Below are 14,513 nucleotides of genomic sequence, written 5' to 3'. Positions count from 1 at the left end.
AGACACGTCCCCGCCTCGGAGCTCCCGGGCACGGCAGGAGCGTGTCAGGGTGGACATGAGCTACACAGCAGGATGAGCTGGTTTGAAACAGAACCGTCAACGTCTGGTTTGTTCACCAATAACACCTACAACAGCGATGAGACCAACAAGCTGAAACCCCTAATCGGCTCCTCAAGTCTGTGCCCGTGGTTCTCAGTGAGTCTTGGGGTCATGAGTGAGGGCCAGAGACGAAATGAACCGGAACCAAGACGCCACATTTATTCCCCTCAAGGTGTCCGAGGTTTGCACAAATATATAATGACACACATTAACCATAACACAACACCCTCACTGACGTCCTGGGTTGTAAAAGCTCACGAAGGCTGCAGAAGAGTCAACAAATATCCTTAATCAAGATGTACAGTAGGAAGGCGTCACGTGACGCTGCATCCTGCCCCGACGAACAGGAAGTGGCGCTGGTGTCTAAATAAAGCAGCTGGGTGGCTTCCAGGAAGCTTCAAGAACTGCAGGCTCGGTGACAGTCGCCAGCAGGTCCAGAGGTCCAGGTGCAGAAATCCTTTATAGAACAGTCACACCAGCACTTTGGGAGAGAATTCATGACATAAATAAATAAAAGATGCACACTTCATCCATTCATTTCATTTGTTCGATGATTTCTTTTCTTTGCAGAATAGCCGAGTGCATGCAAATATACTGTAGGTTCGATATGAAACAAGGACTTCTGCATTTGGACCACATGCATCCGAGTCGCTTCAACAATTGTGTTTTGGCACAGTCTCAGTTGTCCGCTCGGTCCGCCATCACCAGACTGGTGTGTTCCACAGCTGCCCAAGCCGACCATGAATCCCTCATGTGTCCAGTCTGGCTGCTCTTCCCGGGTCCATACAGGTTACCTGGGCGCTCCTCACATACGTTCTCTCGATTATTAAAAGAGGAGTCAAAAGCCGTTCCCAAATCAAGGGGAAAGTCTTCATCATCCGTCATTTGATTTCCCCACAATCTGTGATGGCAACCTTCTTCAACACGCCTCCGTCATGTAAGCCGAACGTCTCCATTGTCTTCACCACATCCAGCCCGTCCTTCACCTGCCCGAACACCACGTGTTTACCGTCCAGCCTGTGGGAGGAGGACAAAACCAGACCCAGAAACCCATTAAAGAACAAAACCATGAAGTCAAAGTTCTGGGAGTGAGAACAGCTGATTTAGGTTTACCACTCGGTTTTGGTGGTGCAGATGAAGAACTGGGAGCCGTTTGTGTTTGGTCCCGAGTTAGCCATCGAGAGTGTGCCTGCAATACAACAGAAAACTCTGTGTCTTCTGTTCCAGACATTGATTTGTTATGAATTAAAACAAAACTTCCACATAATTTGATATGGCATGAAAAGCAGATGAAAGTAGGTTACTGCCCTCTACTGGAGAAGGAGTTTGAAGACTGCGCTGAGAAACGTCACTGCGAACTTTTAGATACAGTGGTACCTCGGATGTCTACCACAATCCGTTCCGTTCCGAATGGAAAAAGATATAATGCGTTCCCAGCCTTAAAATAGTCTTTTGTAGGAGTGAATGTAGAGCGTCTGCTGCAGTTGCGCTGTTCCTCTATGTGTGTGGCCGCTGCATGTGGGAGGGGTTGCCGAGTGAGTGACGTCTCTCCAGAAGTGAAGAGGTGCCCGGTGCGTGTCCAGCTCTGAATGTGCGCTTCTGTGCAGTTTGGCTGTGACAAAGTCATAAACCAAGTCACGCTCTGTCCCAGACTCGCCTCATCCCTGTCCCAGCTCCAGCCCACAACAGGACATCAAACCCTGGAGTGAGCGCTCCAGCCTCGGAGGTGTGGAGAGCGAGCACCTCCCCTGTGACACTGTACCACGGTCCAGTGCGGAGACAGGAAAGGTTTTACACCTCAATATGAAGAAAAAACAGTCAGTAAATGTAGCTAACGGGACACGTCTGCATACAGAGGCTGCGTTATACACAATAAGAAAGCATGCCGTGGGTCAGCTGAACGGTCCATTGACGCATCCATGTTTTTTCCGGCTTTTTTCGGGGGCGTTTGAGTTCTGGATTTTCGTTCGAAATCAGAAGCAAAAAGATCTCAAAATTTTTGTTCGAACTCTGATGTGTTTGAAGTCCGGGACGTTCGAAAACCGAGGCACCACTGTAGTTGGATGGGGGAACTTTTGCTGAGAATTTTAAAAGTTGAGTTTAAGAATGAAGAAAGCACCTGCTCCAGTGTGCTTCAATTTGAAGTTTTCATCTCCAAATGTTTTGCCATATATAGACTTCCCTCCGGTTCCGTTGTGGTTGGTGAAATCTCCACCCTGAGAGCAAAAATGATGTTGATCACCTCAGACTGAAAATAATAAAGACAGGCTGAAAATAACAGATTTTATTTCTAACAATATTACACCCGACTTAACTTGGCTAAGAACTAAAGATGCCATATATTTCAGTTGAGAAGATATCAAATATGGAAGGTGAAGCTCCTGAATGTAACCACCATAAAACTTAAAAGTGTGGCTCCTTTAACACCATAGTTTGTTAGTGACTTCAGTTTTGACCAAATAAAAAGACAATATCATATTTCTGCGTCACGATTGTTATTATTATTAATGTTTCATGAGCTTGCTCTTGGGTGTTGGGGCCACACCAGTAAAAAAGGTCTATTGAACTGCAGACCGAGTGCTGTGTAAAAAGCCAACGCGGAATCTAAAAGGAAGGCGTGACCTCTGACCTGACACATGAACTCCGGGACGATCCGGTGAAACACTGAGCCCTTGAAGCCAAAGCCATATTGGCCAGTGCAGAGCGCTCTGAAGTTCTCTGTCAAAACAAACCGCTGAAACAAATGCTATTTCAACACGAGTAAGTGGGGATACCTGCGGTCTTTGGCACGACATCGGCGTTTAACTGCAACGAAGGACAAAATGTAACTGAGCAGTGAGCTATCGGTGTTAGCATGCTACATGCTAACGTTAGCCTTCTAGCTACCTCGATAGTCACCCTCCCGAGAGGCTCGCCGTCCGCCGCGATGTCCAGGAACACCACCGGGTTCCGAGCAGGTGTGGACGAAAGCGCCCTGGCTGCGGCGATGCCCACTGGGCTGTATCTTAGGCGGGTTTTCAGCTGAAACATGGCGCTAACCTGAGCCAGGCCTCGGAGGCTAATGTTTACTGGTCAGGTGAGTCATGGCCGCGGCGTCGAGGGAAACGGCGACACCCCGTGGTCTACTAGGGAACTGCTTCAAACTTATCTTGACTCCCCACAGAACTACAGGCGTTTCTCGTCTGCATGAATAACTTGGTATGTTGGTTATTTTCCAGAGAGTTTCCCAGTCACCTGTTTGGTGGCTGTGTCTTGTGGTTCCTGAGTGACCTTTCACCTTCAGCAGGAACTGCAGCCCACCAACCTGCTGCAGATGCCACAAGCTACTTCTGTTTATGGTCAAAGCTGATCCATTTGCTGACTCCAAATACCACAAAAATAAATGTTCATTTGAGGAAAAAATTAAATTGAGCAGGCTAAACTTCTTCAGCCTGAGAATTTAAAAACAATTCAAATTATTTTTGGGCTACATATTATATACAGATAATTATGGACAGAGTGCTTCTTAATATCCAGCCCTTTTATTTGATAAAAAAAAATCCTGTGAATAATTTTCCATGTAATATTCTTCCACAGATTATATATTTAAGATTATTTTGTTCATTGTACACAGTGAAACACTCATAAATTAAGAAATGTATTGTACTACTGAAATATTATTTTTTAATAAACATATAAAAAATGGACTCCATGCTTTATTTTTAATTTTATATATAGTTTATTTCCTATAATTGCCAGTTTTCTTTTGGAATTTGGTTTCATATAATTAAGATTATTTACAAAAATAATAGCAATGTAAATAGATATGAGTGTGATACACGTATAAGTTGTTAAGGAGGAACTGAAGTCCCTTCCCCTGAGTATATACAACGTTTATTGTCATATACCATCTCCTCTACTGCACAGCTCATTCATCATTTATGTTGACAAGTGTGCAAGTACATTAACTGTCAAGATGTGCCAAGAAATGTATGCAAACATCCCACACATCAAGCGTCCTGCTGCGCTTACACATGCATTTCGTTTTTGTCCTTTAAAATGTGGCGGTATACGATAAAAATGTGACCTTCCTGAGGACTACTGGCTCCAGCCATTTTCAGTGAAAATAAGATTTCTCTCATGACTATTTTGACATGAATTTCTTTCAGACTACGTGTAATATGTGGATGTCGCATGTACCAACTGATGTCAAAAGACACAGAAGCCATGTGATGTGTTCGTCTGAATACATATTTATTAGATAAATATTAGGATGTCACGTCATCTAACTACATACAGATTTGCAAGACTAAAAATCACAACGTTGCTTTTCCCACCAGTTTATGAAATGATTGTACAGAGAATGTACAAAACTAAAGAGACAACTTGCTGTGCCAATGACTTCAGATTGTACCTTTAATAGCATATTCCTGCCAAATTGCATACAAATTTACAAAGTTTTGTTAACAAACTAAATTTGGGAAACCGGAACGAAGCCGCTCTGGACTCCGCGTCTTTTTTTTTTTTTTCTCCATCATTTTTGTAGCACCTTTTGTGATAAAGTACACAGGTAATAGAGAAATACACAGAAGTTTAATATTACACAACGGGAAATGTTTCCTGGTGGAGGCGTACATAAAGTATCTTACATGAATGAACAGGCGTGGTTAGAGAGGTCGGCACAGTCCAAACACATTTTTCCCAATTCACCGTCTGACAGGAGGATGCAAGCTTTACAAATCCTAAATACACTATGCACACGCCCCCTGGAGGAACTGAATACATTTCTGTTAATGTGTCTCTATTTGTCATTTACACTATTTACAGGCGTTTCCCTCCGATTCCGCCAACACGGCTCCCGCTTATTTCATTTTACAAACTCCACCCTTGGTGCGTTTTTAAATTTCTGGACTTGACAGCGTGAGAATTTCACCACGAAACAAATGCAGCAGTGCGTCGCCTTTCACAAACAACTGATCAGTCAAAGCGCCATGTTTGGTTCTTAAAAGTCTCAACAGATAAAAAAATCAAAAGTGTTTTTCTTTTTTTTATATAAAGAAGCGATCGGATGTGTTTGTCTATACTGCATGAAACAAAGACAATAACTTAAAAACAATAGAAAAAAAGGGATGAGAACACACAAATAGCTTCACGTCGATGTCAAAATAAAAACATTTGGGGCATTAAAAATCACCAGTGGAAATTTTGTGGATCACACTTCATAGTAAATCACGTATAAACATACGTTTTATTTTTATTATTTCAGTTTTGAGTGAAATGCAATTTGAATTTCCAGTTCTGTCCCGTTTACATCGGATGTGCTTGCGTTTGCAGGAAGTACGCAAGGAATTTTCGCCATGTTTACCTTTCAAAATAAAATAAACTTTGTAAAACGATTCAATTTGGCTATATTTATTAACCAACCAATGTTTTATTGACTGTAGAGAGACGTGACGTAGACACGCAGGTCGTGGCGGCCATTTTGAAATAACGATAGCGAGTGTCAAAGGTTTGAGCTACTGCCAGTAGAGTACTACTGCCACCCGCTGGTGAAACTACTGTATTGCAATAGAAAGGCGCGGAGTAAATCCAGTGTAAAAAAAGGCCGTTTTTTTTCTTTTAATTTCATGGCATTATTATTTTTTATTTAATCCTATTTAGTTCATTTGAGCTTTTTTGTTTTTTCAAACACTGATCCAAACAATTAAAAATATAAAGTGTGACCTTCTTTTCCACATTCTTAAATAAAAAAAATGACATTGTAAAGAAAGGTATATTGGCTCTTATTAAAAATATATGTAAAATAAATGCAAGTGGTGCGACAGAGAAACACACTTGTTACAATATCAGACTGGAGATTGTGTGCGCATGTCTGTGAATGTGCGTGTTTTGGGGTACCATGTAGATGTCGCTAATAGAAAGGTACGTCACTGTACACTCACGAAATATTCACAACGGTTATTTACAACAGCTAGAAACACTGTTGGGTCATGCAGGGTGGCTTTTCTTTTTTTCTTCCGTCGAGCGACAACAGAAGGGAAACCGACTTCCATCAAAACAAATGATTGAAAAGAACTTTGGTGACACAAGCGCGGGACGATGAGGGGATCTGGAATATTGCGGTGAGGTTGGACCTGTTGGCACAGACGCACTGGGACACGCGACACCACAGAGGTGGGAGGGGGGCGGCTCAGAGATGGGAGCTGAATTCTTTGCTCTTTCGATCGCCTCCTTTTTACGGAACAAAACACACACGCACTCACGCACACGTCTGCTGATTTTCCTCCAGGTCCAGTATACGTTTCTCATGCACCCACTGAAGTCATTATTTTGGAAGAACACGTCTGAAAAAGAATAAAAACAATCAAGTACAAAAAAAAGCTACAACACTTGTCCTGGCGCCGACGGCGACTTGTGTCTCTGTTTTTTTTTGTGTTACTTTACACATGATGATTTTAGCTGCACAGTTTTCTGTCCAAAAAGTCACAAATATATGTATATATTTATGTATAATATCATTTTAGTGCCGGCCAACGTGGCGGTAGATCGTGTCCCCCGCGGCTGAACTGGTGCGTGGAATCTTTACAAGGAAAAAAAAGCCTCTTGCCGAGCGGCTTGGCTCTTTTTCGTGGCGCTCTCTCTGTTGCACTGTGAGCTGGCACAGAGGAGGTGTAGTGTCTCGTGGACGGTCAGTCAGAGGAGGTAAATAAAGGGTTAGTTGTTCTCAAAAAGGGAGAGAAGGTCGTCGTTGCTGTTGGATGGAAGGTCCGGCGGGTCCAGGTATGATAGCAGCTCGTCCGGGTTTGCCAGTTCTGGTAGCAGCTGTGGAGAACGGAGACAGACGGGTGAGTGGGTTAACAGTGATGGATGGTTGTAGCAAGACAGACGCTCAAGTGATTGGCTCATTTTTGACAGGTACCGACCACTGCAGACAGCACAAGAGGCCGATGTTAAAGCTGATCTGCAGCTTCAAATAAAGCGGGTCGACCTTTAAACACATGAGGCACCAAGCGGCAGGCAGGTCCACTTACGTCCAGCGAAGGTTCCGGCATGTCTTGGGCTCCTGGGCCCATGGGCCCGTCCGCGGAGGGGTTGAAGTTCAGGTCGGAGTGCGGGTGGGTGTTCTGGCCCGGCTGCTGCGGGGGCTGCTGCTGGGACTGGCGGGGCGGCTGCAACGACTGCCCGCCGTGGTGCAAGGACGGCCCCGATTGGCTGCCGTGATGCAAGGGAGGCCCCGATTGGCCGCCGGGGTGAGGGGAAGCGTGCAAGCTCTGCTGCATGGGGTTATGGGACTGATCATGTGACATCTGCAGGTGAGACAGGAAGAGAGACAGTGAGGGACAGAAAGACAGAGCCGGGAGGATGGGATGCCATCCAGCGGGACCAAACAGGATCTAGCAGCTGCACACTGACAGGAGCCCACGAGCAAAGCATGCTGACTGGAGTATAAACAGCACGGCGCCAGGAACATACCGGGTCGCTCATGCCGTGGTTCAGCGGCTTTTCCTGGGGGAGGAGCCCCGCCGGCCCGTCAGGTGGGTGAGAGAGCTGAGGTCCGTGGATGAAGTCGTTCAAGGGCGGGCCCCCTCCCCCGCCGCCACCGCCGCCGCCTCCTCCCATGCCTCCGCCGAGTCCACCACCGGTGGGAGTCCCGTGTGGGAAGTCAAAGCTCCCCTGGCTGTGGTGGTAAGCGTTTCCTTTCGAGACCAGAACAACTAGTGGTCAGTCAATGGCAGAAGGCTTCACAACCCCAAACATCACGTGCTGAGCCAGAAGCTTCAGCCGCTCTTTATGAAACCAACCTGATCCTGGATAATCTCCACCGTTGCCACTTGCATGTTGCCCGGAGTTGTTAGGATACGGGGTGGGACCGGGTCCAGAACCGGGACCGGGTCCAGGCCCCAGCTGAGCGATCATCTCCATCACATTGGGCATGGTCATCTGACTCGGGCTCATGGTCTTGAAGCGCTTGGCCAGCGGTCCGTCGGGGTCCTCTTTGATCGGCAGCTCAGACTTGATGGGGACCGGCCTCCAGCTACAAGTGGGGTCGATGGTCACCTCTTCAAACTCAGAGCTGCGTGAGCCGGAGGAACAGCGTGTTGGTTTGGAGCCTGAGTCAGAGAATTGTTGTGCGGCTTACTTCTGGATGGCGTTGAGGATTCCCCACATGTACTGGTCCACTTCCAGACCCTCCAGTAGAGCTGTTTTACTGTGCCAGAACACAAGTACAAAGGTTACTCCAGTGGTTATCATGCCTCTTACAGCAGCTCGACGACCGAAACACAAACACAAATTTACTTTGGTGAGTGAACACACTCTCACAAAGGCAGGAAAGCCTTGTGTGTTACTTAGTAACGTGTTACTGCCATGTCACAACATTTTTCAGTAACACTATTTCAAACAAAGCAATCAAGTTAAAGTTACTTATCTAAGTCACCGTGCCACACTATTGTTGCCATTGACGGGAAGCGAAATATTACCATTTGCTTTCTGCAACTGCATCTTTGGGCATGATGTCATGTGCGGGACACGACAGCTACCGGCTACATGCCAGTAAATAACAGGCGTGAGGAGGGAGATGCACTTTTCTAGCTGAAAATACAGCCACTACTCTGAATGCGTGTCTGCTATAGATGATGGTATTAACCCTGCAGGATCCACCAACGCGCAGAAATCACCGGTTAAAGAGAGTGAAATAAAGCAGCCTGTCAAATGTGTTGAAAGTGCGGACTCAAAAAACTATGTACCAGTTTTTTTTTAAACCTCTTGATAGGCCAAGTTAAACAACACTTGTGATAGATTTTTAGACTTTTATAGATTATTTTTTCATTGGTGGAGGAAGAAACGGTACTGATGTGATGTTCTGATGTTGCATTTTCTCTCGAAATGATTCTCCAGCGCGACGGAGCGTAGAGGCGAGTAACAGCAGCCACTTAAGTGCAACTACTGCCTCCAGGTGGCCAACACGAGACATGACACACTGACACTTCATAAACTTCTGCCTTGTAGTTAAAATAACAATAAAATAATGGGGCATTCCCTACATTTTATTATATAAATGGCAATATATCACGTTGTTATGTTTTTCATACTTGTCGCTTTTTGTGTGTGGTTTTCCAATTTTTCCAATGGGTTAGAGTGTGTCAAAGTAAAACATTGACGATACATTCATATAACTGAGATTGTGCTAAAAAAACTCCCCCAAACCTGGAATAACACTGGACCCCAAGAACTCCAACCTCAAAATTGACATGAAAGATATTGTTTAGGCAATGTGAGATGTAGTCCGCTACCAAATGTAACTTGACAAGTAACTTGTAATCTAACTTAGTTACTTTTAAATTCAAGTAATCAGTAAAGGAACCACGTTATTTTTTGAGGGAGTAATCAGTAGTCGGATTACTTTTTCAAAGTAACTGGCGGTCATAATGTTATATGACATCAATGCATGAGTTCAAGTACAAACAAATGACCAGAAACTATTTCTAGTTCAAGCAGATGAGACAAGCAAGGGAAGAAGTGGGATTCAAACTTGTACCAGGTTTATAGTTTTTTTAAGTTTAGGATGCACTTACTTGCATACAGGACACCTCCACGTGCCTCTCTCACAGTTGAGCTGCAGGTACGACTCCAGATCGAAGCACTGCAGGGAACATGACACCAGTTGGCTCACTCTCATGCGGGGCAGCCGAGTCTGAGCAGCTCAACTGACCTGCACGTGTTTGCAGTCGTGGCCCCTCGCCGGCAGCTGGATGCGCCTGAAGGTGATGGGGCATTTCAGGGACACTTTGATGGCCGTCTGCTCGACGCCGTCTTCGCCGTTGAGCGTGGTGCTGCCCGTCGACGCCGCCACGCTGCTGAAGTTCCTCTTGACTGGGAGATGAGAGGAAAGCGGCGTGTTTACAAACGGCTGTTTGATTTTAAAGGCAGCAGGTGTTGGCGCGATTAAGATGTTTGTGCTCTTATTAAAGACGCCACGCACTTTTGGTGATGCAGTGCTCGGCAGGTAGGAGCCTCTTCTTCAGGAGTCCCTGGAGGACGGAGCGCACAGATGGCCGGTGGACCAGCTGCAGCACAAACAGGTGCGACTGCAAACGCAAGAGGAACAACAAGCAGTCAGCGGAACTCTGAGATAATGATAGCTGAAGTCTGCCAGTGCTTCATAGCAAGAGGACTCACGCAGCAGCAGGCAGTGACCGTGATCTGGATGGTGTTCCTCCCCGGCTGGCAGACGTGCTTCAGGTGCAAAGGTTTGTGGGACGTCTTGTTGTCCCCTCGCTCGATGGTCAGCGGCGTTGCGTTGACGCTGACCTGGACGGAGGCGGGCCAGTTGGTGTTCATCTGCCGGTCTTCGTGGTGGTAGCACTTGAACTGCAGTTCAAGGTCGGACCTGCGGGAGGAACAGAGACCACCGTCGGCGATTGACATCAGCATTTTAACGGAAGGTGGAAAAATAAAACTCAGGTGAGAAAATATTAAACATGTAGCGCAAAAACACAAAATACTAAAATTATATATATATATATAAAAAAATGCTGAAAATCCACATCCACAAATGAGTAGTGATTCAACATGTTTAAAACACAACACAATACAACCAAGTCAGCAGCGTGGCAGGAATTTGGGTGGAAAAATTTGGTTCGATTTTTCACCACTCCTAAAATTAAAAGCAAGCAAATAAAATCAATGCTGGAAGATGAGTGGAGTCAGGGAGGCAAACCACATATATACATTTTGGTTATGTGAGAAATTAAATACTTTCTGGGTCATGACATACCATGGGAAAGTAAGGTTATATATTTGGGAAATATTGGACAATATGTGCACAAAAAGATGTGCACTTATTGACCATATTATGGATTGCATGCAAGAAAGTGGTACAAAGTAGAGGCACCAACTGTGAACGACTGGATAAATGTTACAAAGGAAATTAAACTCCAACTGAAGGGAGAGATGTTCGTGGACACTTTGAGAAAATGGACGATTTTTGAAACTTCAATTGAGACAGGAGTAAATTGTAATACCTGAGACTGAAGGACTCTGCATATAACCATAATTAATGTAACAACCTTTCTTTTTTGTTGTTAATTTTCTTTCTTGTCTTGTCTGTTATTATTGTATATTGTGTGGTTTTATAAATACAGGAAAGTCGACTATCTTTGAATTGTCAATTGTCACTTATATTTTGAAAACTTTAGCAAAATTTCAGTATTAAAAAATGCTACTGTTTTAATGAAATAAAAAGAAAATACTTACAAATTAAACATACAATAATATGAGAAACATAGTGTAATGAACGGAAATTAGTTTCATATAAATGAAACTTGTTATCGTGATTGTACTGAAGCTCAACACCGCTCTGTACCTCCACATCAGGGTCTGGTGGACGGAGGGTCGGAGGTGGAAGACGTGGTTGCTCACTGCCAGGTTGTGCTCCAATCGGAACGGCTCCAGCACGACCCCGTCCCTGACCGGGAAGGTTAGCCGCAGCTCCTCGTTGGGGTTCGCTACAAGAACCAAAGACGCAAAATGAAGTTAAGCTTTCATGCAGATACGGATCAGATATAAAGAGACGTGTGCTCACATGGAGGCGGAGGAAGTGCTGTCATATTTGGTTTAATGTCTGGAGGAAACTGGGGCTTCACATCCTGGTTTGGCGACAGATAAGGAGGAATACTACTTCCTGGGGTCATGGGGGGCGTGGGGTTTCCCGGGACTGGAGAGTGGGGGTAGTTTCCGGGTCTGGGAGGCTGCAACAACACCATAAATTGAATTATAAAAAGACTCATTCACATGAAGTTAGTAGTTTAGCTGACACCGCTGTGACAACGTACCCCGTTTCCTTGCCCATATGAGTATCCACCCCCGGAGAAGGTGCTGTTCTGGCCGTTGAAAGCCTCCTGCTGTAGAAGGACAGCAACTTTTAGATCTCCGTGGAAGAAAGGAGGGAGGACAATGACCCCAATTCACTTAACACACCTTGTAGTATTGGCTCATGGGCATGCCAGGGGGGTACTGGCCCTGACCCTGCTGCCCTGGCATCCTCTGGCCCGGATAGTTGGGAGACGGCAGAGGTCTGGAAGCGTTCGATGACGGGTACTGTCCCTGCTGCGGAGGGAACTGACCATTCGGCCCGTACTGAGCGGCGTAACCTCCCTGTGAGAGGAAGAAGGTTAAATCTCAAACAGGTCTGCGTCTCTTGTCACGTCCTCACCCACCTCTCCAGGGTACGGCCTCTTCATCCCCTGCATGGCCATGCCTTGCCTGGGTCCCCCTGGATACCCCTGCTGGGGCATCCTCTGCCCGTGGGCGCCAAAGGGCGTCATGCCCGGTGTTCTGGTGTGGTTCATGCCCATGGGAGGCCCGCTCATGTTCGGGTTGTTCATTCCCGACCCCATGCTAGCTGGGTTCATCCCTCCGGGGGGTCCTCGTGGTCCCGAGGGCTGGTTCATGAACTGGCTGTTGTATGCCTGAGCGGGTCCCATTTGGAACGACGAACACATCTGGAGGAAGTGATGTCATTTAAACCTCAAATTGAAGGTGAAGTGGAGGACACCAGTGCCGACTCACCTGTCCGTACTGGTTCATGTCCTTGTTCTGGGTCTCCTGCAGCGCGGCCACTGTGGCCGTGGCGGTCGCTGTTGCGGTGGCGGCTGCAGCGGCGACTGCTGCTGCGGCTGCGGCGGCGGCAGGCTGTGTGAAGTCACCAGGCGGGCGCGTGTGCGAGCTCATGCCCATGCCTCCCTGAGGAGGGTTCGGACCGCCCGAGTAACTGCGCAGAGAGTTTTAACGCCTGTAGTTTATTGCCTGCATTTAAGAACGAAGAAAAAACAAGGCAGCTCCCTACCTCCCACTGTATCCCCCGGGACCTCCGGGGTATCCGGGTCGGCTGTACATGCCCTGCTGCATGTACGGCTGGTTGGAGCCTCCTTTGCTGGGAAACTGCTGCTGCTGAGCGTTGAACTGCGGCGAGTTGAGTCCTCCCGCACTGGCAGACATCCCTGACCCCATCGGGTTGCCGCCGGGATTCATGGGGTTATTGCTGTTAGCCATGGGGTTCCCCAAAACCTTTTAGAGGAAAGCCAGGTCACTAAACAAGCCGAAGACGTAGAGGTGAGACAGGAGAGGAACGTACCTGGCTCTGTGATGTGTTGGTCACACCCCACACCGTTGTCACCACGGACAGTGACCCAGGAGGCTGGTTAGTGTTTTGTTGCCAGGGGACTGAGTCGTAGGGAAAGGAGCCATCGCTGGAGAGCCAAAGCACAACATCAGTACTCAGCTTCCTCCCAGCTTCATATAGTTCTCATCACTACAACAGGGAAATATTGACCCTTTGCAAGTCTACCTTTGCATGTCTATTATTGAGAGGTCTGAGGTGTGAAACCTTTTGTAGTTTATGTAATGTTAGTGACAATAACAGGGTATGTTTATTAATGCTTTTCTCATTTTGATGCAAACCTAATGCACAGATTAATGACATTTAAAGATTGCAAACATTTTACAGTACATAAGTCCAGGTGATGCCGTAAACAAAACTGAAGGCTCAATGAGTCGTCCACTTGGTGCCGCACAGAGCTCACTCATCATATATATATATATATACACACACATATGTGTGTACACACTAAAATTAGTTCCCATCACAACAGTGAACCCCAGTACTGTGGGTCAGACTTCCGAGTCCTAACAAACTGCATCTCCTAAGGTGAGTTTGCAGGGGTCACTGGAAGGTTCACTGAAATATTTTGGGTCCTTCCAATGGTATATGTGGCCTTGTTCAGTGCAGGTAGAAGCCACTGCACTGGTGGTGACCCAGGACAAAGGCTTCTCTGTCCATCCATCACTGATATCAGTTTGGATAAATCGAAAAAATGAAATAAAAAACGTTGCTTCTTGAGAGCATTCTGCTTCAGTGATGTAGTCTCTTCCACTGAGATTGTCCTCTTAAATCCCAAAATGCGCCGATAAGAAGTAAAACTGAAACACGACTCGCTGCTGGAAAAAATCTTGGAAATGTCTAGTTAGGCAGCGTTGGAGATTTTTGGCTCTGAGATTTCAAACAATTAGACAAAATATGAGTCCTCCTGAGGCAGGGCAGGCAGCCAGTGGAAGGAGAAGAATTGTTGCTGTTTTTGGAGAGAAGCTTGTTTTCACTAAGGGTTTGGAATGAAGGACGCGCTCAATATTTCCTCATAAAGGCACGACATGATCCCAAGATCCAGCTCCAGCACCCCTCCCCACCTCTTATTTTTCAACAGTGACTTGAGCACACAGTGTTCTACAAAAACATGACTTCACTCGTCTCTCACACCGAGTGACCCCAGATCCTCCCGGAGTGGGTCCAGAAAGTTCATAGTGGGACGTCCGCAGCGCATGAAGTCGTAATTAAGCAAGTGAAAAATAAAAATAAACGTTCATATACTGCAAGGAGA

At 46.2% G+C, this 14,513-nt stretch overlaps 2 protein-coding genes across 8 annotated transcripts in view; both read right to left on the bottom strand.

The window, feature by feature from the left end:
• Positions 1–244: 244 nt before the first annotated feature.
• ppifa (peptidylprolyl isomerase Fa) lies at positions 245–3,703 on the bottom strand. The gene is made up of 6 exons (XM_053874725.1): positions 2,986–3,703; positions 2,874–2,904; positions 2,729–2,817; positions 2,219–2,315; positions 1,213–1,288; positions 245–1,116 (listed from the first exon to the last, which is right to left on the bottom strand). The coding sequence occupies exons 1-6, from the start codon at positions 3,127–3,129 to the stop codon at positions 981–983; spliced, it is 573 nt and encodes a 190-aa protein (XP_053730700.1). The 5' UTR covers positions 3,130–3,703; the 3' UTR covers positions 245–980.
• Positions 3,704–4,468: 765 nt separating this feature from the next.
• The window catches only part of zmiz1a (zinc finger, MIZ-type containing 1a), a 122,272-nt gene continuing 112,227 nt past the window's right edge, over positions 4,469–14,513 (bottom strand). For all 7 annotated transcript variants that reach the window (XM_053875296.1, XM_053875298.1, XM_053875299.1 and 4 more), the window contains 17 exons: positions 13,214–13,328; positions 12,926–13,146; positions 12,649–12,850; positions 12,297–12,581; positions 12,058–12,234; positions 11,913–11,981; positions 11,663–11,828; positions 11,444–11,585; positions 10,258–10,468; positions 10,061–10,166; positions 9,791–9,951; positions 9,654–9,721; positions 8,219–8,287; positions 7,881–8,152; positions 7,552–7,775; positions 7,110–7,385; positions 4,469–6,900 (listed from right to left, as the gene is read on the bottom strand). In XM_053875296.1, the coding sequence (XP_053731271.1) occupies positions 6,793–6,900; positions 7,110–7,385; positions 7,552–7,775; positions 7,881–8,152; positions 8,219–8,287; positions 9,654–9,721; positions 9,791–9,951; positions 10,061–10,166; positions 10,258–10,468; positions 11,444–11,585; positions 11,663–11,828; positions 11,913–11,981; positions 12,058–12,234; positions 12,297–12,581; positions 12,649–12,850; positions 12,926–13,146; positions 13,214–13,328 (2,872 nt within the window). In that variant the 3' untranslated portion in view covers positions 4,469–6,792. The remainder of the gene's footprint in view (positions 6,901–7,109; positions 7,386–7,551; positions 7,776–7,880; positions 8,153–8,218; positions 8,288–9,653; positions 9,722–9,790; positions 9,952–10,060; positions 10,167–10,257; positions 10,469–11,443; positions 11,586–11,662; positions 11,829–11,912; positions 11,982–12,057; positions 12,235–12,296; positions 12,582–12,648; positions 12,851–12,925; positions 13,147–13,213; positions 13,329–14,513) is intronic.

Source organism: Synchiropus splendidus, chromosome 9 (assembly GCF_027744825.2).
Source record: "Synchiropus splendidus isolate RoL2022-P1 chromosome 9, RoL_Sspl_1.0, whole genome shotgun sequence".
Classification (NCBI taxonomy): domain Eukaryota; kingdom Metazoa; phylum Chordata; class Actinopteri; order Syngnathiformes; family Callionymidae; genus Synchiropus; species Synchiropus splendidus.
The sequence above is the reverse complement of the archived record's forward strand: the minus strand, read 5'-3'. Positions and strand labels throughout refer to the sequence as shown.